Here is a 24,666-nt window from a genome sequence, read left to right as displayed (position 1 = left end):
TTAGTGCTCGTCGCTCTTGACCTTGCTATGCCATTGTGTGTCGTCTGTCATTGGGACAGGGGCACAGCAGGAATTTTCCCCACTTGGTTGATTGGCTGTTGCCATTTGGGTTTCACCTGCCATGTAGCAAATTGCCACAACTTGTAAAGTTGCAGATAGGCTCTGGTTCAGGTGATAGGGATGGGAGAACCCTCTCACCATCCCTATGTATAGGGTATTCCGTTAAAGGAATCCAGGGACTCGTTGGTTTGGTCAACCCCTGTGAGGGGGTTATGCCCATGCCTGAGTCCAGGGGAACATTTGGGTTGTGGAGTTAGCCCATTCCCGGCTTTCCGCTTATCCAGGTGTTCAGCCTTGGTTGACCTAGGCTGGAACCCTGGGTCAGCCCTACCTGCATGGCAGGGAGCTAGTCGAACCAGAGCCTATGCAACCAGTCACTTTCTGTAATCATTAAAGTTGTGGCCTAAATTTTGCCAAAAATCAAACCAAAAATTTGAGTCAAGTGTGAATTTATTTAGGGGGGAGGTTTCTGGGTGTGAACACGCAAATGAGTCACTGCTTGGATGGCTGTGTACACATCACCACTTACTCTGGGCTCTAGTGCCCTCCCACCTCTGGCTTTTGAAACTGTGTGCATACAATGTTACCCACAATGCTGAGCTATCTTGTAGTTTATTGAGACATACTGCTGTTTGATTAGTATCCCCTCAAACTAGCTTCAATCTTCAAAGCCATATTCACTTTGAAGTTGAGCTGAGGTGTGCACATTTGAGACAGCCATTGGTGACGCTTCATGAATGTGTGGTGCTGGGGCATGGAAACAAAGCAGGTAATGTGCATCAGATGAAGACACCCCCGCCCCCTCTGTGGTGTGGATAACAGCATGCAAACACAGCCTGCAACACAGCAGGGGGAAAAGGCCTACCTGTGTTTTAAGCCACTATTGTGTCTATAGCCTAATATGCCCCCGTTTTATGGCATCTCTCTTCCCCCACCCTATACTTGCTTTCCCCACAGGATGTGAGTGGTGAAGCAACATCTTTTTGTATTTCTGAAGTCTGTTATTTGTAGGTTTTCTAAGGACTGCTATTGATTTTCAAGGGCATTTCTCCTTGGGAACTGCATTTCATTTTTAGCATTTCTCCAGATTAAAAAAAAAAAGCTGAGGCATTCTGAGACAGACTGAGACTAAAATGTTAGCAGTGATATACACAGACAGTAATATGTGAATTTAAAATGCTGAAACTCCTACACCACCTACAATTTAAGTGACTATGAAGCCAAGCTGAAATGGTAAAGGAAACTTAATTGAACTTTCTTTTTTTTTAGGACTATATTTTGACTGCAGCTCCATACTTGGGGGTTTATATTGCAATGGCATGGGATATAAGGAAATATCATTTAATTGCTTCAACTGTCCCACACCAGTAAATGGTATCTTATTCTGACATACAAATGGCATTTTACTGAACCTGATGCCAGCTATGAAGTTGCTGGCCTCCAGCTTCAATGAGCTCCAGACTGCATGGCCTACGGACAGGGATGAGGGGACTGCAATACTCTGACAGAAGCCTTGATTTAAGTGCTTGCCTGGTTCTTCTCAGTAATTCTGCTCTCTGGTGGTTGTTTTTTGTATGTCTCTTCATTTAATGTTACATTTATATCCCATCTTCCTTCTAGTGAGCTCAAGGTGGCATACACCCCCCCCCAACTCTTTTAATGTTATATTGTAACGGTCCGGTTCACAGGCAATCGAAGTCCCGGCAGGGAACGTGAGGACCAGGGGCAAGATGGCGGAGTGGGAGCAGGAACGGAAGTCCAGAAGCCAGGAGTCAGGAAGCCAAGAGTCCGAGGGTCAGAGAGCTGGGAGTCAAGAAGCCAAGTGTCTCAGGGTCAGGAAGCAAGGAGGCACGAAGTCAGGGGTCCGAGGATCAAGAAGCAGGGAGTCAAGAAGCCGAAGTTCAAGGATCAGGAACCAAGAAGCCAAACGCAGCAAGGCAGGGAGCGTGTTGCTGTGGCAAAGAGCCAAAGGGAAATGCTGACCTTATATCCCTTCCTAGCTCTTGCCACCAGGTGCTGTGAGTTACCAATCGGCCTTACCTGTGAGGCCGCGCCTTGTCTCTTCAGAACAAACTTAGGAAGGCCCCAGTCCTGCAAAGTCCTATTGGTCTCAGGGCCTGGCTCCTGCATGCACACCTGACAACCAGTGCTTTTTTCTGGGGGAACACAGGGGTATGCATACCCCTGAACATTTTGTGAATCTAAGTTTGGCCTCATTGAGGGGCAGTATTTCAGTACGAGTAGGAAATTGAGAGTACCCCTAAACATTTTTTAAAAAGAACAAAATCACTGACAACAACCATGTGAAACAGTTTAGACCAGGGGTTGTCAACCTGGTCCCTACCGCCCACTAGTGGGCATTTCAGGATTCTAGGTGGGGGGTAGAGGGTTCTACGGCACAAGCTGAATCCTCCTTCCATTGAGCACTGGTGGGCGGTAAGGAAATTTTACCATTAAGAAAGATGCACTAGTGGGTGGTAGGTATAAAAAAGTTGACTACCCCTGGTTTAGACCCAAGGTCACTAATGAAGCTTCATAATCTGCATGGCCAATGTGAATCCTGTAATATGGTTTTTGGTGTAACTGATGTTTAGCTTTGTTGTTATTGTTGTTAATAGTGTTACATAGATGGTAATTGTTTTATTTGGGATTATTTTACTGATGATTTGTTAAGTACTGTATACAATTTATGCTGTATTTGTGATGTTCCATTCTGTTATTTTCTTTTGTTTGTAAGCAGCTTTGGGATTTATTTGAATAAAAAGCAGCATAGAAATAGAATCAATAATAATAAATGATAATGATAATGATGATGATGATGATGATGATAATAATAATAATAATAATAATAATAATAATAATAATAATAATAATAATAATAACCAAGAGGAAATTTGATTCCTGGTCTCCCAGGTCCATTACTCTAACCCCTACAACACATTGGTGAGTCCACATTTCAAGACGTTCGCTCCAAGGGGAAGATATGACACACTGAATGTTGATTGTGTCATTGTCCCCATAACCCACCTTAGCTTGAGCTATTTAGTCTGACTCAAGCATTGTGGGTTAAACCACAGAGCCTAGGACTTGCCAATCAGAAGGCCAGCGGTTTGAATCCCCGCGACGGGGTGAGCTCCTGTTGCTTGGTCCCTGCTCCTGCCAACCTAGCAGTTCGAAAGCACATCAAAGTGCAAGTAGATAAATAGGTACCGCTCTGGCGGGAAGGTAAACGGCATTTCCGTGCACTGCTCTGGTTCGCCAGAAGCGGATTAGTGATGCTGGCCACATGACCCGGAACCTGTACGCCGGCTCCCTCGGCCAATAAAGCAAGATGAGTGCCGCAACCCCAGAGTCAGTCACGACTGGACCTAATGGTTAGGGGTCCCTTTACCTTTACCAAGCACCCTTCAGATGTACCACTCACAGATTATACTATCAGATTCGTGGGGCCACACCAACTAACCTTGCCTCTGACAACAATCCCTCTGGCTTCCCTGACCCTTGGTGACTGCACATACAGCTTGAATGCCTGCAACTGGGAAGCCTTTGTGATGGCAAGGGCAGAACTACTGGGCTTGGCCCTACTTCTAGCTGCCAAATTATTACAATTTTTAGAGAAGTGCTTCTGAAAACGGCTTCAGCATGGAAACTTATTGTGTTTCTATTTAAATAAGCTTCCAGATGCTTTCCAGACTGATTTTTAATTTTCCTGTACATTCAGATGGGTTTGATGCAAGTCCTTTACTAGAAATATTTACAGCATTTTTATGATACCAAGTCTGCTGTGGTATTCCTTCCAAGAAGGGTCCACTAGACCTGATCCCCTGAAATGGATCAGACAGCTTGTTCATACTTGTTCTGCAAGGCGTCACCAATTCTTTGAGTAGCTTATCTTGGTAGTTGATTTGGAAATGTCAGTGCTGAACTGCTATAGTTTTCAGAATAATATTTCTTAAATATTTATGAAGTTTCATGATTTATGATTTTACTTATTTTTTTACTGTAAATTGTTTGAAGACAATGTAGCAGAAAACAGCCCATGAATTTAAAATATAATTAAAGAAATAAATCGAATATAGTTAACCAAATCAATTTAAATGTAAGCTAATTGCATGGAGAAGGTTTCTGTCAAAGTAAAGAACTCTTGAGGAATACTTGATATATTATGCTTGTGGGTGTACATCTTAAACCTCTTACATGCATGTCTGTAAAAGTATGTCTTAAATTGTGCTTTCAAAGAGTTATATAGTGATAAGGGAAAATGTATATACTAGGAAGCCAGAAATGGCCATAGCTCCTTGCTATATATATTTACAATCGAAACTACAAGTTAACTGCCATGTAGAATTTGTTCCATGGAAATCAATAGGATGTAAAAGTTTTTAAAATTCCCATTGATCTTATTTTCCTTAGCTGTGTTGCACACCTTTGAGGGATATAAATTTAGACAGGAAATAACTTTAGTAAGTAAATAAAGAGGCCTTATTATGAACTGAGACACTCTATTGCCTTTCATCCCAAACAAAGTTAGATCACCAGAAGCTAAAGAACATTCATTTATCCTTAAGCATAATTGTACTTATGTTCCAGCAATTGTTCTAGAGAGCCTGAGCACCATGACAGTTCAGAGGTATAATGACCTTGAAACAAGATGAGGCCCCTGAAATGGATTCACTTAGAAGCTTTCACAGTTCTTTGAGCAAAGCAATTCCTAGTCATTCTGGCAAGGACTTATTCTAAATTGTGCTCCTATGGATGGGAGACGCCACAAGAAGAAAATCTAATACACCAAGGCACCTGGACACAATTTTCTATTTACTTTCGAATCTATCTGTATTGGAAGAGGGCCACAGTGAGATTAATGCATTAACTTTTCATTTTGGAACTTGGTTTTGTTGTCACTCGAGGACCAGGAATTATGTAACACGGGCTGCTTTGATATATTACTAGTGCCCTGGCTGGCTGTTTGTACAGTAAGAAGGCAGTCATATAAAAATAATCTCCAAACAAATTTACTGTAGCAGTTGCCATATGAAAATAATGCTTGTACTTCGACAAAAAAACCGAGAGTTTTATGTGTTTCATTGAATCTGCAAGGGAATGAAGCTTTTGTGCAAAAAGGAGCTGGGTCAGGCTTTACATTTTTGTGCTGTGACCCTTCCACACAAAAAACTTTGAAAGGGTTGATATTGGCTCCACTAGTTCATTTACTTCTGCTACAAGGCACAATGAAGGATTCTGTTCGAAAGCAACAAAACAAAATCAAATCAAATCTCATCAAATGCAACCAGGCTCAGCAGCAGACCTAATTTCACCTGGAAAGTTTTGGAAATGCAGTTAGAAAACTCTTGCAAGCCTCAAGTTTCTTATAGCCTACAGTCTCAATAAGCTGCATAAAGTAGAAGTTACTGACTCGTGACCCAACAGAGAATTCTGTGACTGCAAATGCCGACATGGCAGGTGCAGTTTTCAAAGTGCTGCAGTATCAGAAGATGCACCTGATAAACCTCTCTATGCTACCCAGTTATTAAAAGCAGTAAAACACAAACAATTCAAAACCACGTGTGTGTCTTTCAAAATGGTAATCAAATATAAATTTATGGGGTTTGGGAAGAGAAAGAAGAGGGGAGGGGATGTAGATAAGGGGAGGCTACCATTTCAGGTGTACGCAAACATCTCCAGCACCAGCTAATTCTAGTAAATAAACAAACATATTTGGCATTTGAAGTATGTACATAGTTGTAGATAAATTCATAATGTTTTTGCTAAAAGTGACTTTTGTTGTTATTGTAAGTATTGCAGGAACATACCTGATAATTCACAGCCAAGAAGTTCCATTCGCAAAGTGCAATGCCTTCTACAAACCTGAGGATATAATCGTATGTACTGAGATTTTATTGGTGGGGTGAAAGAATTTGCGTAAGGCGTATTATTATCCACGTTCCCACGGAACACCTATGACAAAACACAACAGATTGTAAAAGGCATTTGAATGGCAATATGGGCCAATAAAGTTCATGATTACATACAATTATTTAGTGTCAGCAGAAGGTCTGCTGTCCTCATTTGATGGATGTGGCAGGAGTAAAACAAAATGCAACTGAAGATGGGTGAATACAGGCAACCAACCATTAAGGAAGCGGGGAATATCCTGCCAAGTAGTGGTGAGAATTGTACCATTCCTTTGTTTCCCTGGATTTCTAATTGGTGGGACATTATGGATGGAGTTTCATGCATATTTAGATATAGTAGTACCTCAGGTTAAAAAACTAAATTCATTTTAGAGGTCCGTTCTTAACCTGAAACTGTTCTAAACCTGAGGTACCACTTTAGCTAATGGGGCCTCCCGCTGCCGCCGCACCGCCGGAGCACAATTTCTGTTCTCATCCTGAAGCAAGGTTCTTAACCCGAGGTACTATTTCTGGGTTAGCGGAGTCTGTAACCTGAAGCATCTGTAACCCGAGGTACCACTGTATCCACCTTGGTAAGTTCCACTCAGTAAATAGTTGTGTGCACACATCCATTGGTAAATAGTGGAACTGGAGTAGGGATAATGTGTGGCAGGGAAATAATAGCTCTTTGAGCAGTAGTAGTTTAGTTTGGATAAGGTCCTTAAGCAGGGCTGGGAATCATTTTAGTATATTAAGGATCTGAAACCTTTACAGGCACAGAGGTAAACATATCTCTGTGGTTCAAACTACACATGACATGAGACATTTGAGAATGGATATCCCAATAAACTTTTTAAATTTTAAAACATGAGGGAGAAATTTGGATGTGGGCCATGGTGCAAGGGGAGTACAACCCTTTCCTCCTGCACTACGGCCCTGATCCAAATTGCTCCTCCACCCCCACAACTGCTATTAAAATATAGAGGGGAAAACATATCGGCAATATTTGGAGCGCTAATAGTGCTCTGGGGGACTGGAGCAGTGGAATCTGGATTAGGTATCCTTGCTGCAGAGATGAAGGACTTGCTCCCTCTCCTCTCCCCCTTTGTGATAGCGCCAATCCAAATCACTCCCCCAAATGTTTTTACGAGAAGAGAAATTGTGTTGAGACATAATTTGTGTGTCTGCCCTTCTATACATCTTAAGAGTTACGTGGAACGGGCTACTTTGCATTTAGGGTTTTTAATTTTTTAAAATTGTATCTGCAATAGTTTTTGTAGTATTTTGTAGTATGCTGTGCTGCTGAAAGAATATTGTCCTTTCGAGGGTTAACCAATTGCCAACATAACAAAACTAAATGGAGAGCAGACAAGTAATTACTGGTTGGCTAATTAAAATGAAAACCATTTAAATATAAGAAACAGAATTATTATAGCCTTGTAATGCTATATTTATAAAACAATCAAAGTAGAGGAAAGTCTTACTCAATGCAAAATGTTGATTTATTCCAGTATTTCCCAGAATAAAATCTATCAAGGAAAAAAAGTCTCAATAAACCCACTTTCTGCTATAAGGCAGTAAAATCCCTTCACTAAATTGCTATTTAAAATGCTTTTATACTGATGACAATGACTTACCATATCTTCAGTTGTGCCTTTCACTTTGTATGTTGCCCATAATTTCCCATCATTACTATATGCAATTTTGTATGATTTTATATATTCTGGGCTTCCGATTCTCTTGGCACCTTGAGTTATAACACCAGTGATTCTCATCTTCCTCTGCAGGTTTATCTGAAATTATAATAATGTGTTATCAGTGACCACCAATGGTGGGATGATTGGTATTATGATGCTTCATTTAGATTTTGGTAAAATGTCTGCTTTGGCTGCATTTCTCTAATATACTGAACTTCCATCTGTCTGAGGCTTCATTTGGGCTAGAGATTAGCCCTAAAAGAGAGAACACTGTATTCATTTCAGAGGAGATTAGATACTAAAGCGGGGATGGGGAAACTGTGGCACTGCAGATGTTGCTGGAATTCAACTCCCATCAGCCCTAGCCAGCGTGGCCAATGGCCAGAGATGACGGGAAGACTAGTTCAGCAACATCTGCGGGGCCACCTGTACTAAAAAATAATCTTTCTTACAATGTTTTTCAGTTGCAAGTAAATAAATGCAGGTATAGGAAATAATATAGAATAAAATCTCTTTTACAAGTTGATTTCCAGTCAGGTTCATGTTGTGTTCACTGGTATTACTCCTGGAATTTGCTGTTTAATCTCATTTAAAGAAAAAATCCCAAAACAAACAAACAAACATAGTATGCACAAATGCATTATGTCCCCTATGAGATGAAGGACGGCTAAAGAAACACAGCTCTCTGTACAAATTCTCAACGCCAAGGATCCCCCAAGTGGTCAATACTGACTCCCTGGGTTCAATGAAACAGTGCGGGGTGGGGGTGGGGGGCGGAATAAAGATCTACGGGTTGAAAAGGGCCTGAGGTGGGAAAGAGGTTTATGATGTACAGTATAGTGCAAAAAATAATAATCAAGAACTATGAGCCTCAAAAATGTAGCTCCAGTGTGTATTCTTATTCTTATTTATTAAACTTCTGTACCGCCCTTGACCCAAGGATCACATGATGGTTTACAATATAAAAACACAAAAATACACAGCATGATAGGAAGCAAAACAATACTTTCCACAATACTTTCCAATGAGGAATTTTTGTATTTAAAAGATATTTAACTTTTTACTAATTTATTAATTGATGATTACCGTATTTTTCGTTCTATAGGACGCACATTTTCCCATCCAAAAATTAAGGGGAAATGTGTGTGCGTCCTATAGAGCGAATGCAGGCTGCGCCGCTAAGCCCAAAGGCAGAACAGGAAGACGGAGCACTGCGGAGGGCTCCGTCTCGCTGCTCTAGCTTGGGGACGGCTACGTGCAAACCTCTCCAGGGCTGCGGGGTGCCTTCACCCCGCTGTCCTGCAGAGGCTAGCAAGGCTGTTCCCAAGCCAGAACAGCGAGACGGAGGGCTCCGTCTCGCTGCTCTAGCTTGGGGACGGCTGCGCGCAAACCTCTCCAGGGCAGCGGGGTGCCTTCACCCCGCTGTCCTGCAGAAGCTAGCAAGGCGATGTTCCCAAGCCAGAAAAGCGAGATGGAGGGCTCCGTCTCGCTGCTCTAGCTTGGGGACGGCTGCGCGCAAACCTCTCCAGGGCAGCGGGGTGCCTTCACCCCGCTGTCCTGCAGAGGCTAGCAAGGCTGTTCCCAAGCCAGAACAGCGAGACGGAGGGCTCCGTCTCGCTGCTCTAGCTTGGGGACGGCTGCGCGCAAACCTCTGCAGGGCAGCGGGGTGAAGGCACCCCGCTGTCCTGCAGAGGCTAGCAAGGCTGTTCCCAAGCCAGAACAGCGAGACGGAGGGCTCCGTCTCGCTGCTCTAGCTTGGGGACGGCTGCGCGCAAACCTCTCCAGGGCAGCGGGGTGCCTTCACCCCGCTGTCCTGCAGAGGCTAGCAAGGCTGTTCCCAAGCCAGAATAGCGAGACGGAGGGCTCCGTCTCGCTGCTCTAGCTTGGGGACGGCTGTGCGCAAACCTCTGCAGGGCAGCGGGGTGAAAGCACCCCGCTGTCCTGCAGAGGCTAGCAAGGCTGTTCCCAAGCCAGAACAGCGAGACGGAGGGCTCCGTCTCGCTGCTCTAGCTTGGGGACGGCTGCGCGCAAACTTCTGCAGGGCAGCGGGGTGCCTTCCCCCCTCTGTCCTGCAGAAGCTAGCAAGGCTGTTCCCAAGCCAGAACAGCGAGACGGAGGGCTCCGTCTCGCTGCTCTAGCTTGGAGACGGCTGCGCACAAACCTCTGCAGGGCAGCGGGGCGCTGCGCTCCAAAGGCTTCAGAGATCTTTGAGGCTGGCGGTGGGGGAAAGCAGCGCTTCCCCCCACTGCCAGCCCCACAAGCTCTGGTGAATGTACCTTGAACGCACCTTGTTTTAGAGGGGAAGAACAAGAAAATTTTTTTTCCCCTGTTCTCCCCCTCCTATGGTCTGGTGCGTCCTATGGTCCGGTGCGTCCAATGGAGCGAAAAATACGGTAATACATTGAGATTATAGATAGATATTTCTTGACTACGAGCCTAAGGATTTGAATTGGCGTCAATTACAACTTCATAAGGGTGGGATGCAGGTGGCGCTGTGGGTAAAAGCCTCAGCGCCTAAGGGCTTGCCGATCGAAAGGTCGGTGGTTCGAATCCCCGCGGCGGGGTGCGCTCCCGTTGTTCGGTCCCAGCGCCTGCCAACCTAGCAGTTCGAAAGCACCCCCGGATGCAAGTAGATAAATAGGGGCCGCTTACTAGCGGGAAGGTAAACGGCGTTTCCGTGTGCGGCTCTGGCTTGCCAGATGCAGCTTGTCATGCTGGCCACGTGACCCAGAAGTATCTCCGGACAGCGCTGGCCCCCTGCCTCTTGAGTGAGATGGGCGCACAACCCTAGAGTCTGTCAAGACTGGCCCGTACGGGCAGGGGTACCTTTACCTTTTAACAACTTCATAAACTCATCAAGCAGCCAATGAAGTGCTTAGGAAACCCTGCTTTGGTGCTGCATTGTGGAGTTCTCCCATTCAGTGTTCTTCTTAGTCAGCCATGCCTTCCTCCCTGATCACTGCTAAGCTTCAGGGGCCCTGAACAAGATGCCTTCTGGCAAAGCATAATTATTCCTAAATCATGACACCCTGACTGCTCTCCCCTCTCTGCTGGCAGTTTCTCCCTTCCCACGCCCCTGATGTTGCCCTGGACACTCTGCTTCCTCCATTAGAGGAAAGAAACATTAGAAATGGCCCCTTTCTCTCCCCCCCCCCCCATTTATTTACAATTTGGGTCAGGCAGTTTGATGAATTGTTCAGAGAAGTGCCAACCAAACCTACAATCTTCCTTGTCTGAGAGTGCCAATGAGCTGCCCACCTAAGCCCTCATCTACTGCCAGTGTCTCTGGCAATTTTGGGGGCCTCATGGTTTGGGGCCCTGAATTTATATCCCAGCCCTAATGGCACCAAATTGGATGCATCATCATCATCAGAATACATTCCATTGGGAGGACAACTGTGCCCTTCAAAGGTGGTGTATCCCTCACTTAATAAATAAAACAAATATTCCGTTCTATGACCTGTGAGCATGCTCAATACTCATTGGGCCGTCCTGCCAAAAAATAAATAAATGTATGCATGTTTGCAAATCTTTGGGTTTCTCCAACCCTGTTGATATCTCCCTCTTGTGTGTGGATGTTGCTACTTTAACTGCAAAATGATCAACAGTAAGATCTGAACTTTGGAAATATAGTTATTTTCATGTTATTCACTGAGGAAAATACACTATTTACTGTAGATTCCGGCGTAGAAGACGACTTTTTAACCCCGGAAGCAGCAGCAGGGGTGGCGGGCTCTGCTCCGTGCCGGGCAGCTTTCTCCCAGCGCAGAGCTGCCCAACGTTTTAGGCGACTGGGCTTATAAGACGAACCCCCAAATTGCAGCTGCCAATTTGGGGGGTCGTCTAATACGCCCAGTCACCTAATACGCCGGAATCTATGGTATTAGTAATCCAGCTTCTGATGTGTATAAGGTTCCATGTTACTCACAAACAGTGCTTTTTCCTGGGGGTATGCAGGGGTACGCATACCCCTAAACATTTTGTGAATCTAAGTTTGGCCTCATTGGGGGGATAGTATTTCAATATGAGTAGGAAAATGAGAGTACTCCTAAGCATTTTTTTAAAAGAAAAAAAAAGCACTGGTCACAAAAGAAACAAAGCCATGTCTTCCAGCTATGTGGAGAGCACAATTGGTTACTTGTCTACTTAAATACACATTTTTCTCTATGTAAACATGCTTGGGTCGCACTGCCTCACTGCCAAAATAATAATGGTTCTTCGTAAGTTCTATGCAATAAAAATTGGAAATTTTGTCTAGGTTTTTTTTTTATAATTCTGCAAAACAAAGTTGGTTAGGAATCAGGACTCCCTCTTATTTCCCTCCAATGATTAAATCTGTTCTACCTTTTGGAGCAACCAAACAAGTAAAAATGTAAATAGTCTCACAGGGTAAAGAAATAACACACGGTTAAAAGTTTAGCTATTTCAATGAAATGCCTTCTTTTTCTCTGCAAGTGAAAAGAATGCAAATGGTGTATGTTTCATATTCACCAATACACAAAGGTTGTTTGATTTATGACCCATAAGAAATAGTACGTTAGATGATTGGTTATCCAAACAAAGCATAATTATCCCTAAATTCCCTACCCGCTCCTTTGACTTCTGGGAATAAATTAACCTAAATTTACAACTTTATGAAGGAATGGAAAGGAGAAAATTCTGGTCATGCCTTTTTCAATACTGATTTTTAAAGAAGTAATACATTTTCAACTGTGTTTATTGTTTGCTGCTTATTGTTTATATAGCTTATTTTCATCCTTGTAGCGTAATTGTTTTTAACATCCCTGCCACATATAATTTGCATGGTAACAGTTAACAGAACCATGCAACTGTTTCAGAAACCCTGTTGTAGCAATGGGTTTTGAACAACATTCCTAGCAAAGCACTGTTGTATTAGAGCTCTTCTTCTTTATTTATTGCCAAAATTGGATGGAAAATTAGGAGGAGGCATTTAATTTAATCCTCACATCCCATCTCCTGATTTCTCTCAATTTTAGCCAAAGCAAACACCCACCCTTAAACAAGTAAATGTGTAATTATATACATGTCAACTCAGAAGTAAGATCTGATGAGTTCAGATGGACTTACTTCCAGGTAAGTGTATGGGATGGGATGGGGGATACCTCAGACTCACCTAGAACAGTCCAATCCTGTTGAAATGAATATGGCTTACACTACGGAACAATTTGCACTTCCCTATTACCTTTGAACTTATTTCTGTAAAATCTTCTGTACAATTATCTATAGCTACACTTGTTTCTCTCCCTTCCCCACCACTGCCCAGCCAATTTAAGACATGAAGTCCCAAGGAAAGCAAGCTTACAATGCAACTTTAGACACATCTGCTCAGAGGTTAAATGCCACTTATTCCAGTGAATCTTTCTCCCTGGGCAAGTGTGTATAGGATTTATGCAGTAACGGAGCTTGATTTTAAGCATTTCAGGGATTACAAAATCCAGCACTTCAATAGGTGACTTCGGGGGGGGGGGGGGGAGGGGGAAACAAGCTTGATTAAGTTTGCCATCCTATATCTACTTGTCTAGGAGTATGCAATCAGTGGGATTTATTTCTGACGACTGCACTGTAAGATAGTATATGAAGTGCATTTAAGAAATTCTTGTGACTAATGTGAGCCTGGGAAAGTATTCGGGACATGCACATAGAGTTTGAAAGAGGGGGGAAATAGGATGATGAAATATGAATATAGCAATCCAACAACTGAGAATCCCAGTGGCTGCATATAGCACTGTTGTGTACCCACCAAGCCTTCTGAGGCCGTTCTTCAAGCTACAGCTCTAAACCCGACTAGAAGTCTGTACATCAAAGTGAATGAACCTCTGGAGCAAGCAAGCAAGCATCGGTGTGGCATAAGAAGCTTGTATTAATAACAACAAATCTGGACAACACACACAGAAGTACTTATAGGAACACATACAGAGTCAGACCTTTGTTCCATCTAGCTCAGCATTATCTACACTGAAAGGCAGTAGCTTCTAGGGTTTTTGTCTAGGGCTTTCCCCAGTCCTAACTGGAGATGTTAGGTATTGAATCTGGACCTTCTAGAAGCAAAGCAGATTCTCCACCAGAGAGATACAGGTCTTTCCCTTTATATTTGCTTTGGGTGGGGGCTGTTATTTTTGTGAATCATGTTGAAATCTGAATGACTCGCAGTGAGACAGTATAACATTGCTATTGCAAAAATCTATTAGGCAGGGTAGTAGGACAATAATCCCCCGAAGATTAGAACAACAGATTTGAACAAAGAACCCCCAAGAATGAATATTATGCTGGTGAAATTTTGGTCTTTGGCACATGCACACAGAGGCAAAGTGTTTATAAGGAAGGTGGATATTCTTCAACCTTCATTATTTGGACGAAGAAGCCGTGCCACTTCAACAGCACTATGGGATGAGACTTAGTGCCACATGTGAAAACAATGCTATTATGTAACAAACTGTGTTCTACCACCCTTTATCTGTTGGTTTCAAGGCTTTAACAGCACTATCTGAGGAGTCAAATGGATTAAGTAGAAGGTCCCTGACCTCTGCAAAAGCAACATTTGATTAATTAAATCCTTACTTTCTCATATACTTTCACAAATGGAAAGATTAACATACTACGGCTGAAACAAATATTTACAAATATTTGAAATGTGGTAAATCTTCCAATTTAACCTGGTTATTTCAAGCACAGCAATACTGTAACAGTAATATTTAACCTTTTTTCAAAAAAATTAAAAAGAGTGGTTATCTTCTTATACACAGATGCCAAGTTTAGCATGTAAGGTAGAGCTGGCTGCCAGTCAGACTATTAAGATCTGACTTGTAATTTTAGCCCTGGGATTTGGGAATCACAGGAGACTTGTTAGCTTGCTGAATAATTTATTCCAACAACCAGCAAATATGTAAAATATAGGAGTTAAACATTCACATGGAATCCTAAACATGGAATCCATTCTCTCCGGGTATTATTCACAGTCTGATTTTTTACCTGTTATGGACAGTGCAAATGGAGAAAAGTGTATTTCACCTTTTCTTCCATTTTAGGAATGAAATTCTCTCTTTGCTGTGGCTCTTTCTCCATTATTTGTTTCACTTATAGTGGTCATATATATATTTTCTTTTTACTAATGCTCCCCACAAATGTATAAACACAGGAACTGCAGACTTTAGGCATTTGTCTTCTGTGTTCAAGTGGGGAGAGTGAGGGTGAGAGCACTAGCTTAACTTCTCCATCACCCTCCATGAGTTGGTTGGAGGATATGCTGAAGACAAGAGACAACAGAGTAAATGAATACATCATACAGATGTCAGAGAAGAATCTTCACCAATATTTAAGAAAGAATAGCTGAGCGTCTTTTGAAGATGGCATTAGACAGAGCAGGCACACATACACAGGTCCATATGGTCTTTCCCACTATGGTTAGAGGTATTATATTCCTGTCTAAATTATACTAATTTTACTGTGCCAACTTGATGTTGGCAAGGTAAGGGGAGGAAGCCACAATGTTACGAAAGCATCAAACATGCCAACTGGACCAAAGCGCAGCAGCAGATAGATTAGCACCAAACAATTTGGAGACTCCATTTAAATTTCCCATGATGCTCTGAAATGATTCTACATCGGAGCATTGTAAGAAATTAACATGGAGATACAGGCTTCCTGGCATGGAAGCTTCAGGTCAGGCCCCAGCCCTGTTGGGGCCCTGAGCAGCTGCCTGAGGATGCTACATTCTGACGCCAGGGCTGATGCTCTACTGCAGGCATAGGCAACCTCAGCCCTCCAGATGTTTTGGGACTACAACTCCCATGATCCCTAGCTAACAGGACCAGTGGTCAGGGATGATGGGAATTGTAGTCCCAAAACATCTGGAGGGCCAAGGTTGCCTATGCCTGCTCTACTGCTTCTGTTGGTACTAGGCAGAGCAGTGTTATCCTTTGCTGAATCTCAAAAATGCTGCTCTTTTCAATCATAGGCTGCTGTGTACACAGTAAATGTGGAGATATGCAGATGTACTGTTGTGAGCATGTTTGCCAGCTTTGATGAGACAGCTACAGAAATTTGTGGATTGGGATAATTTGATCACAGTTGTCTATCCTCAATATTGGATTACTGCAATGTGCTCTATGTAGGCCTACCCTTGGGGTTGGCCAGAGGCTGCAACTGGTGCAGAAGACAGAAGCTAGGTTGATTGTAGGGTCACATGACCACCAGCATATAAACACCCTGCTCGTGGGATTTGCACTGACTGCCAGACTGCTATTGGGCCAAGTTCAAGGTCAACATATAAGGCCCTCTGCAGTTCAGGAACAGGTTATTTCAGAGACTGACTATATTATCCCTGATATACCCAGTAGATCTCTGTGGTTTGAGTTTGTCCTGCAAGTTCCAAAGATCTCAGAAGCTCAGTCTGCAGTATCTTGGAGCAGGGCTGCCATATTCTGTGGAATAGCACTACTCTCAAGATAAAACAGGCGCCTACTATCTACAATTTCCAGAAAGAATTGAAGACATTTTTGTTCTGTCTGGCTTTCCCAGCTGGATGAACTGATCAGTGTCATGAGTGCCTATTTTGTATGGCTTTAGTTTTCTTCATCCAGTGTGTTTGTGTGTGTGTTTTTAACTGTTTTTTTGCTATGTTTATTGTACATCACATTGAGATGCCTGTTTAGCAGTAATAATAAACTAGTGGCTAGAACTGGATCAGTGCCTATATGTTTTATTCTGCTTCAGAATGAAAATATCATAAAATTCTGATTTTTCTTTTTATTCCCTTTTTCCTAAGGGCTCAACTCATTTGGTTTTCGCTGGGAAACATCAATTTATGCCTCCGAGAGTTTACAGAATTAGACAGACTGAAAACTTGCTTGGTTTGTTTCTTCTTCTTATTAAGTTATTATTTTAGTCCCAAAGGTAGTTGCTGTGAATGCTATTAATGGAAAGATATGAATTATTCAGCTACTGGCAAGTTTAAACATCAGCTTCCATACAAAGCCCACAATCAGCCTCCTGTTTTACAGAATTCTGCAGTCACTTAAATTGCATTTAATTTACAAAGTATTGATTATAAGCTTAACTATGTTTAGCAAAAGGATAATATTAATTACTTTATTCCTTGGCATATATTTTACATGATTAAGTTCCTCTATGCCATTTCCCAGCATTTGCGGGCTAAAAACATGGGGTAGGGCAGAGAGATATACACAACCAGGAAAAAAAAAATGTGAGCAGTACAAATATTTCAGATTAAGCTATTAAAAAGGGCTGCTTTGTTCCAGTGAGGAGACAGGCTCAGAGAAGTAATACACAGGAACATTTGGTTCTTTCCAATTTCTTTTAGCTTTTTACTTGTTTTTAACCTTTTTTAATTATCTTATTTGGTTTTGTGTTTATATATCCAGGGTTTATATATCCTAGCAGTTCCTGCCAACCTAGCAGTTCGAAAGCACGTCAAAGTGCAAGTAGATAAATAGGTACCGCTCCGGTGGGAAGGTAAACAGCATTTCTGTGCGCTGCTCTGGTTCGCCAGAAGTGGCTTAGTCATGCTGGCCACATGACCCGGAAGCTGTACGCCGGCTGCCTCGGTCAATAAAGTGAGATGAGCGCCACAACCCCAGAGTCGTCCGTGACTGGACCTTAATGGTCAGGGGTCCCTTTACCTTTACCTTTACCTTTATCCAGGGTAGGGGGGGGTATATTTCAGGGTTCTGGAATAACTATACATCAACTTTTTATATACAAGCCCCCAAATATATATTGTCTTGAGCATTTCTGGACAGACTAGGACAGTCTGTATTAGTTTCTGATACAGGATCTCTTAGGTAAAGGTAAAGGTACCCCTGCCCGTATGGGCCAGTCGTGTCCGACTCTAGGGTTGTGCGCCCATCTCACTTAAGAGGCCAGGGGCCAGCACTGTCCGGAGACACTTCCGGGTCACATGGCCAGCGTGACGAAGCTGCTCTGGCAAGCCAGCACCAGCGCAGCACACGGAAACACCGTTTACCTTCCCGCTATAAAGCGGTACCTATTTATCTACTTGCACTTTGACGTGCTTTCGAACTGCTAGGTGGGCAGGAGCTGGGACCTTCTTCTGTTTGTAAGTAAAAGATAGTCCTTGTGGAAACTCCCACCTGTAAGGAATTGTGTTGAGTCTCAACAGCTTGGCCAATTCTGAGTAGGTGGCTCTCAAATCCAGTAGCTGTTTAGGGATGTCTCGGTAAATTTCCACCCTTTTCTCTTGTATCTCAATTGAGTTATTAAAGTGTAGGCCTAATATTTTGTCTCTCTCTTCTCTTGATCTCAAAGCTATTAAGCAGTCTCTTGATCTGTCTTTTCTTACCAATCTTCCCAATCGAAAAGCCGATACTATTTTAAAATCACTATCTTCTTTTAGGCCCCAAAACTTTGAAAACTCTGTTGTCAAAAATCCAATCAAATCTTCTTGTTCGATTTCTGGCACCGCCCTCAGCCTAAGGTTAGTCTGGCGATTTTTCAATTCCACCAAAGAGAGGTAGGTTTGTTGGTCCCCTATCTGTTTGTGCAGAGGCTTGACTTCTGCTTTGACTTCCTCAACCTCTTTTTTAGCTGCTGTTGCAATTTGAACGGCTTCCCCTGCCAATTTACGATTCTCTTCTGTTGCTCCTTGCAATTTTTCAATTGCTTGGGTATGTTGGGAAACCTGATCTGTCAGTTTTTGGATCGAGGATGTAGCTTGGTCAATTTTTATTGATTGGTTATCAATTTTTTGGTTTAATGCTGACAATTGTTCCAAGACTTGTTTCAGTACTGCCTCTGATCCTCCTGATGCCATATCTTCCTCCTCAGATTTTTCAGGCTTTTCACTTTCTACTTTTTGTGTTGCAAGCACAGCTGGGACTGATAGTCTGCGTCCCTGAGTTAAAGTTGTTTGCAAGAGCTGTGCCTGCTTTTTCGCTTTTTCTTTTTCCTTAGCTTCCTTAGCTTTGGCTGCTCTTGTCTTTCCTGTGCCACTCATCAGTCAATGTTCAAGGTCAAATGTTGTAATCCCATGGGAAAGACAAGCCCAAATTTAAAAACAGTCTGGAGAGAGAAGGTAAACAGAAAAAACTTTTCCCAGGCCTTTGTTATCCCAATATCCTCTAGGGGGAGTGCCACCAAAATTTAGTAAGAAGAAGGTAACTTTTCCGCCATTAAAGTCCCTTTTGTTCCATTTTTGAATTTTTGTTCCATTTTTAGCTGTATTTTTAGCTGTATTTTTTCTTTAAAGATAGAATTCAAATGTGCACGAAAGTCCCACTTTAAAGCCTTAAGGCTTCCCTGTTCACAGCGCTTTCCGCTCTTTGAACCGTCTGCTTTGATGTTGAAAGCAGTGCCGGAAGACGGACTTCCTCTTTCTCGTCTCCCGGTTTCAGCCAAATTTCTTCGAATTATTTTAGCAAATCTTAAATCCTTACTCACGGGTTTGCTGTTTCAGGCTGGTATTTTTGGAAGAAAGGTCGGCGCTCATCCGTGACAGCCGCGCGGCTTCGCCTCCGCAGAAAGAGCGATGAACTCACAGCACCGCTCCCCCTCCTTCACTCCGGAGCCCCTTACGGGGTCCCTTCTGCGAATTTGGGGTCGCTCCAGGTGCCCGCCGAGTCCCACGGCCACGAACTCACTCTGTCCGTGGTTTATCTTGATGGGTTGCCGCTGCGCCGTAGCGAAACAACCCTTTTCTGCGGTGCCCCTCTTCAGAGCTCGAAGAGGTCCGCCATCACGGTTTCGCGCCGCCTCCGGAAGTCCCTGATACAGGATCTCTTAAGGACCTTCTAATAGTGTAGGTCAGGGATGAGGAACTGCATTCAGCTGCAGTTCCTCATCCCTGACCTACACTATTAGAAGGTCCTTAAGAGATCCTGTATCAGGGACTTCCGGATCTCTTAAGGACCTTCTAATAGTGTAGGTCAGGGATGAGGAACTGCATTCAGCTGGTGGACCAGATGCTTAATTTCTCCACCCGCAAGGGCCAACTTGGGCAGGACCACCCACCAATCAAAGTTCAAAGGAGGTTGCTGCCATAGTAACTTCATCTGAAGACATACTTTCAGGGCCAATCAGCTTCAAAGGGCCTTACTGTCACTGTTGGTCCACGGTTCCAGAAAGCAACTTTGAAGTCATCCCTTCTGCCTAGTACCGTAAGTGAGGTCCAAAGTGCAACACCAAGGAAGGCTAAGGATGAGGGAAGAACTGCTGCCTGTAAAATCCTAGCATCATATGAACAGCATTATATTTTCATTCTTTTAATGGGATTTTATAGCTATAATTTTTCGCAAGTTGCTTTGAGAGCTTCTTGGAGCATTCACAGCAAAACTATAAAGATAGTAAACACGCTTTCAATCCTTAACAAATAATAAGACACAAAATATAGCTGTGGGAGCAACTGGTAGACTGCAACTATTTCTCTACCCTCAAGCTAAGATTGTACATTTGTTATCATCTCAGCCACCTCAAAAATAGATGGCTCTATTTTTCATCACATTTCTTAGTTTTGTATTCTTGTAGCTTTTAACTCAGCACTGGCAAGACAAGTGCGACAGGAAGAACCCTTCAGTTTTATTTCTATGTTGGTTCAAGATTAATAAGAAAACTTGCACACTAAGGAAGCTGAAGAGCACACTCCCCATTCACCCATGCTACCACAAAAAATCGGTCAAAGGAAAAGTTAAGAATTTTCAGATTTCAGCTGCGAAACAACAAGAATCCTATAAGAATAAGAACAAAATAAGTCATACTTTTGACAATTTATGGGACTTATCCAAAGTGAATTAAAGGCATTTTTAAAAGTCTGCATTATTCCTTTGCTCAGTAAAGAACGTAAGACAATACATCTCATTAAAAATTGAAAGCACTTTGTTTGGGAACATGCTATGTGGAGTAAAGCAGAGGGAAAAGAAAACTTGATGAGTCTCAAGAGGAAGTCTGGCATTGTAATTAGGTTTTTTTTCTTTTCTTCTGTCTTCCAACACCTACTGAGTAAAAATATCACAGCACAGATGCCCTGATCAACATTATTCAACGTTCTGGCTCAAAGAACACATGAAGTTAATTATGTATAGTTTTCCTCCCTGATATTTTTCGCTGTGTATTTTTAAAAAAAATTATCTAAAGCAACTGCCCAGGCTTCAATCTCCAATTAAAAATCAGTAAGTAGAGGAAGATTTCTTACCCTTCCTTCTCTATCATTTTCCCACCTCCTGATTTCTCAATTCACCTTATTTTTGGCTTCCAAAGTCTCCTTAGAAGCAGGCTACACTTTTACACTTTCCCTATCCTCAATATCCCCCTCAATATATGAGAGAGACACACACTCAGCCTGATCAGTTGTAAAAGTACCTTATTTATGGTCCATCCAACCTTTCAACCAATCAGATTTGTTTCTGCCCTACCCCTGATCAGACCATTTTTCTCGTCTAATAAGTGACAAAGAATTTCCATCCAGCAAGCCAATCAAAAGTGAAAACCCCCCACCTTTCCTCGGATCAGTCTGATGCAACTTACTGTTTAACTCATCACACACAATGGCGGAGGAAGAGGCGTGTGGGCGGAGCACACCGCCCCCGGCAACACGATCCTGGCAGGATGCCATCGCATCTGCCCCCACCCCGTGCTGGGCGCCACGCTCTATGGGCAGCGTGCCACGCTCTATGGGCGGCGTGCCACGCCCCCAGCCCTGCCCCGCCTGCTCTCTGCCCCCCCGGAGCCAGAGCATGAAGCTCCGCCCCTGATCACACACAGAGTAAACTTTTCTAGTTCAACATAAAACAAACTATGTCCAAGTAAACACGTTTTTAAATGTGATTTATTCACACCTATATAGAGTTGGATTTGATATCCCGCTTTATCACTACCCGAAGGAGTCTCAAAGCGGCTAACATTCTCCTTTCCCTTCCTCCCCCACAACAAACACTCTGTGAGGTGAGTGGGGCTGAGAGACTTCAAAGAAGTGTGACTGGCCCAAGGTCACCCAGCAGCTGTATGTGGAGGAGCGGAGACGCGAACCCGGTTCCCCAGATTATGAGACTACCACTCTTAACCACTACACCATGCTGGCTCTCTATAGCTAAGGCTCTCTATAGCTAAGGAGTCACACATAGACTTACTTCCGCTTCTTCTGGGGCAAATGAGCTTCTTACAGAGTAAACCACCCCCAACTCCACTCTGGTTGATGGTGTGTGTGTGTTTGGAGAGGGAGGGGGGAAATGGTACACAGATATTACTCCACTTCGTACAATTATTTGCAATAGGAAGAAGTGTGTTTACTTGAACCAGGGACTGTATTTAATTTTCTTTAACACAACTACTTACAGCTGCTTGCATAATACATAGGATCTATCTTTTACAATTAACAAGGAAGCAAATATACTCAAGCTTTGTTGTAATTAGGATGAACAACCAAAGAAGTATAGATCAAGCAAGCTACAGTATGTTACTGAAACAGAGAGGCACCGTAACAGTGTTTTGGCTTTCCAAGACCTTTATTTATAGCAATGTGTAAGATTACTTTTAAAATCTCTTTCTAAATGAAATTTGTAATTTTCCATCAGGGATAACTTAAATGGGATCATTAGGGCTAAGCAGTAAATTAATGTACTTGGTATAATATGTCCTTAGGGATGCAAGCTTTAATCAGAACTGGGTAAGTGTTGAGAGTTGGATATTCTCCTTAGCTAAGACCAATGCGAAATAGCTTCTCCCCAAAGAGCTGATAATATATGCCACCGTTCTGCTTTGATTCCCTGCCACCAGGATATTGAAATGCTTGCACTCATGAAACAACAACGAGCAATAGATAAATTAATAGCTTAGATGGAGAAAAAGGAAGGACATTATGGGATCAATTTGTGCTTTCTCACATGGGAAGATCAAGGATCAATTGATTTCCACACCTGGCCTACAGATCAATGTCTGTGGGTGGGTTTAGCAAGGAAGCTTATTTTGAATTCTGACACTTGAGAGGAAGTTCAGCTCTGTTTTTCTCTAACAGCCAGTGGAGGTCTCCCTACTCCTGTAGGGTGAAAAGGATTCAGTAAGTGACAAAATCCCTGCAGCACACAGTACAAATGGACAAACTCCAAGAGATGCTTGGAGATGAACTTATGTGCTTCTAAAAGCCAATATTAAATGGGAGGAGTGGTTTCAAAGCCTGCAAATTATTCTATGTCCCTGATCAAGGTAAAACCCAGAGAAACCCCTTTCCACATGTATCTCCCAACTCTTGCCATCTCTGAAAACCTTTTCACCAGCCTCCCAAACAAATTTCCACTAGTCCCTGGCAAGAATAACAGCGGAGGCTCTTTCCTTTCCTTATTCCTTTTCTGTCACTCTGATATGCGGAACAAGTGTTTGACTAAATGCAAAGCCTGAAGAATCTTGAAAGTTAGAACAAAATAAAAAAAAATCCTTCCAGTGACACCTTAGAGACCAACTAAGTTTGTGATTGGTATGAGCTTTCATGCATGCACACTTCTTCAGATACACTGAAACAGAATTCACCAGACCCTTATATATAGTGGGAGGGTGGGTGGGTTTTTTCTCAGAAGGGTAGTAGGAGATGGGTGATTGACTCATACCAATCACAAACTTAGTTGGTCTCTAAGGTGCTACTGGAAGGAATTTTTTTATTTTGTTTCGACTTGAAAGTTAGGTCGTTCAGTTGGTAAGGTAGGTCTGCTGCAACTCAGGAACTATATCTCCCATGCTCTCTGGACTTTGTGCACCAGTATATGGTTATATGGTACAGTGTCTATTAACCACAAACAAAACATGCTCATAGTTTGTTGTAGGTAATAGTTTATTGCTGGTTTATTGTTGTTGTTGTTTAGTCATTTAGTTGTGTCCAACTCTTCGTGACCCCATGGACCAGAGCACTCCAGGCACTTCTGTCTTGCACTGCCTCCCGCAGTTTAGTCAAACTCATGCTGGTAGCTTCGAGAACACTATCCAACCATCTCGTCCTCTGTCGTCCCCTTCTCCTTGTGCCCTCCCTCTTTCTCAACATCAGGGTCTTTTCCAGGGAGTCTTCTCTTCTCATGAGGTGGCCAAAGTATTGGAGTCTCAGCTTCACGATCTGTCCTTCCAGTGAGCACTCAGGGCTGATTTCCTTCGGAATGGATACGTTTGATCTTCTTGCAGTCCATGGGACTCTCAAGAGTCTCCTCCAGCATCATAGTTCAAAAGCATCAATTCTTCGGCGATCAGCCTTCTTTATGGTCCAGCTCTCACTTCCATACATCACTACTGGGAAAACCATAGCTTTAACTATACGGACCTTGTTGGCAAGGTGATGTCTCTTGCTGGTTTATAAACCGTGGTTTAGATCAACCATGGCTTAGCATAATGGGTAGACTTGCCAGGCATTATTTCCAAACTCTCCCTTTGTTGTATCCTTCCTGCCTTTCTGGACATATTTGTTCTAAAAGCTAAAAGTTACACTAGCCGAGGCAGAGACAACAAACTTATTCATTGCTTGGAGTTTAAAAGAAAAGGCTGAGTTTACTACAATAGGTTAAGAGATGAATTTGATCATATCTAAGTGGTGGTTATTAAAATCAAAGATATAAGATGCTATATCTTCCAACAAAGTTAAATCAGCATTTTTGGTCTTAATGAAGCAGTAAGCATTTAACATGGATGTTCTTTTATTAATTCTGTAAATCTACAAGGAGTGCTTTAACGTTAGATATGAGTGTGTCTCCCTTAATTTGCTTTCAATGCCATAGCCACTGACCCTCTAAATTGCAAGCCAATTATAAACATTGTAGTTCTAGTAGTAGTTGCATGCTGGGAGCATAAATTTAGAATGGTAATTTTAATATTCAGTTCATTAGGATGATGCTCGAAAAAATTAATTACATATTTATTGGTTAGTGTTTGTCATGCACCTGGAAAATGGAGGAGGTGGAGCATTTACAACAAAAGAAAAGTACACAACACACCTGACAATTCAGTCCTGTACATGTTTACTCAGAAGTAAGTCCCACTTAATTGAAATCTTTCATATG

At 42.7% G+C, this 24,666-nt stretch overlaps 1 protein-coding gene across 1 annotated transcript in view; it reads right to left on the bottom strand.

Annotated features, from left to right (window-relative positions):
• The window catches only part of EDIL3 (EGF like and discoidin domains 3), a 235,807-nt gene that overhangs the window by 53,991 nt on the left and 157,150 nt on the right, over positions 1 to 24,666 (bottom strand). Inside the window, exons 7-8 of the mRNA XM_028748436.2 lie at positions 7,589 to 7,744; positions 5,871 to 6,015 (exon numbers count right to left, since the gene is read on the bottom strand). Coding sequence (XP_028604269.1) covers positions 5,871 to 6,015; positions 7,589 to 7,744 — 301 coding nt within the window. The remainder of the gene's footprint in view (positions 1 to 5,870; positions 6,016 to 7,588; positions 7,745 to 24,666) is intronic.

Source organism: Podarcis muralis, chromosome 11 (genome assembly GCF_964188315.1).
Source record: "Podarcis muralis chromosome 11, rPodMur119.hap1.1, whole genome shotgun sequence".
Classification (NCBI taxonomy): domain Eukaryota; kingdom Metazoa; phylum Chordata; class Lepidosauria; order Squamata; family Lacertidae; genus Podarcis; species Podarcis muralis.
Note: the sequence above shows the minus strand (reverse complement) of the source record. Positions and strands in the feature narration are given on the sequence as shown.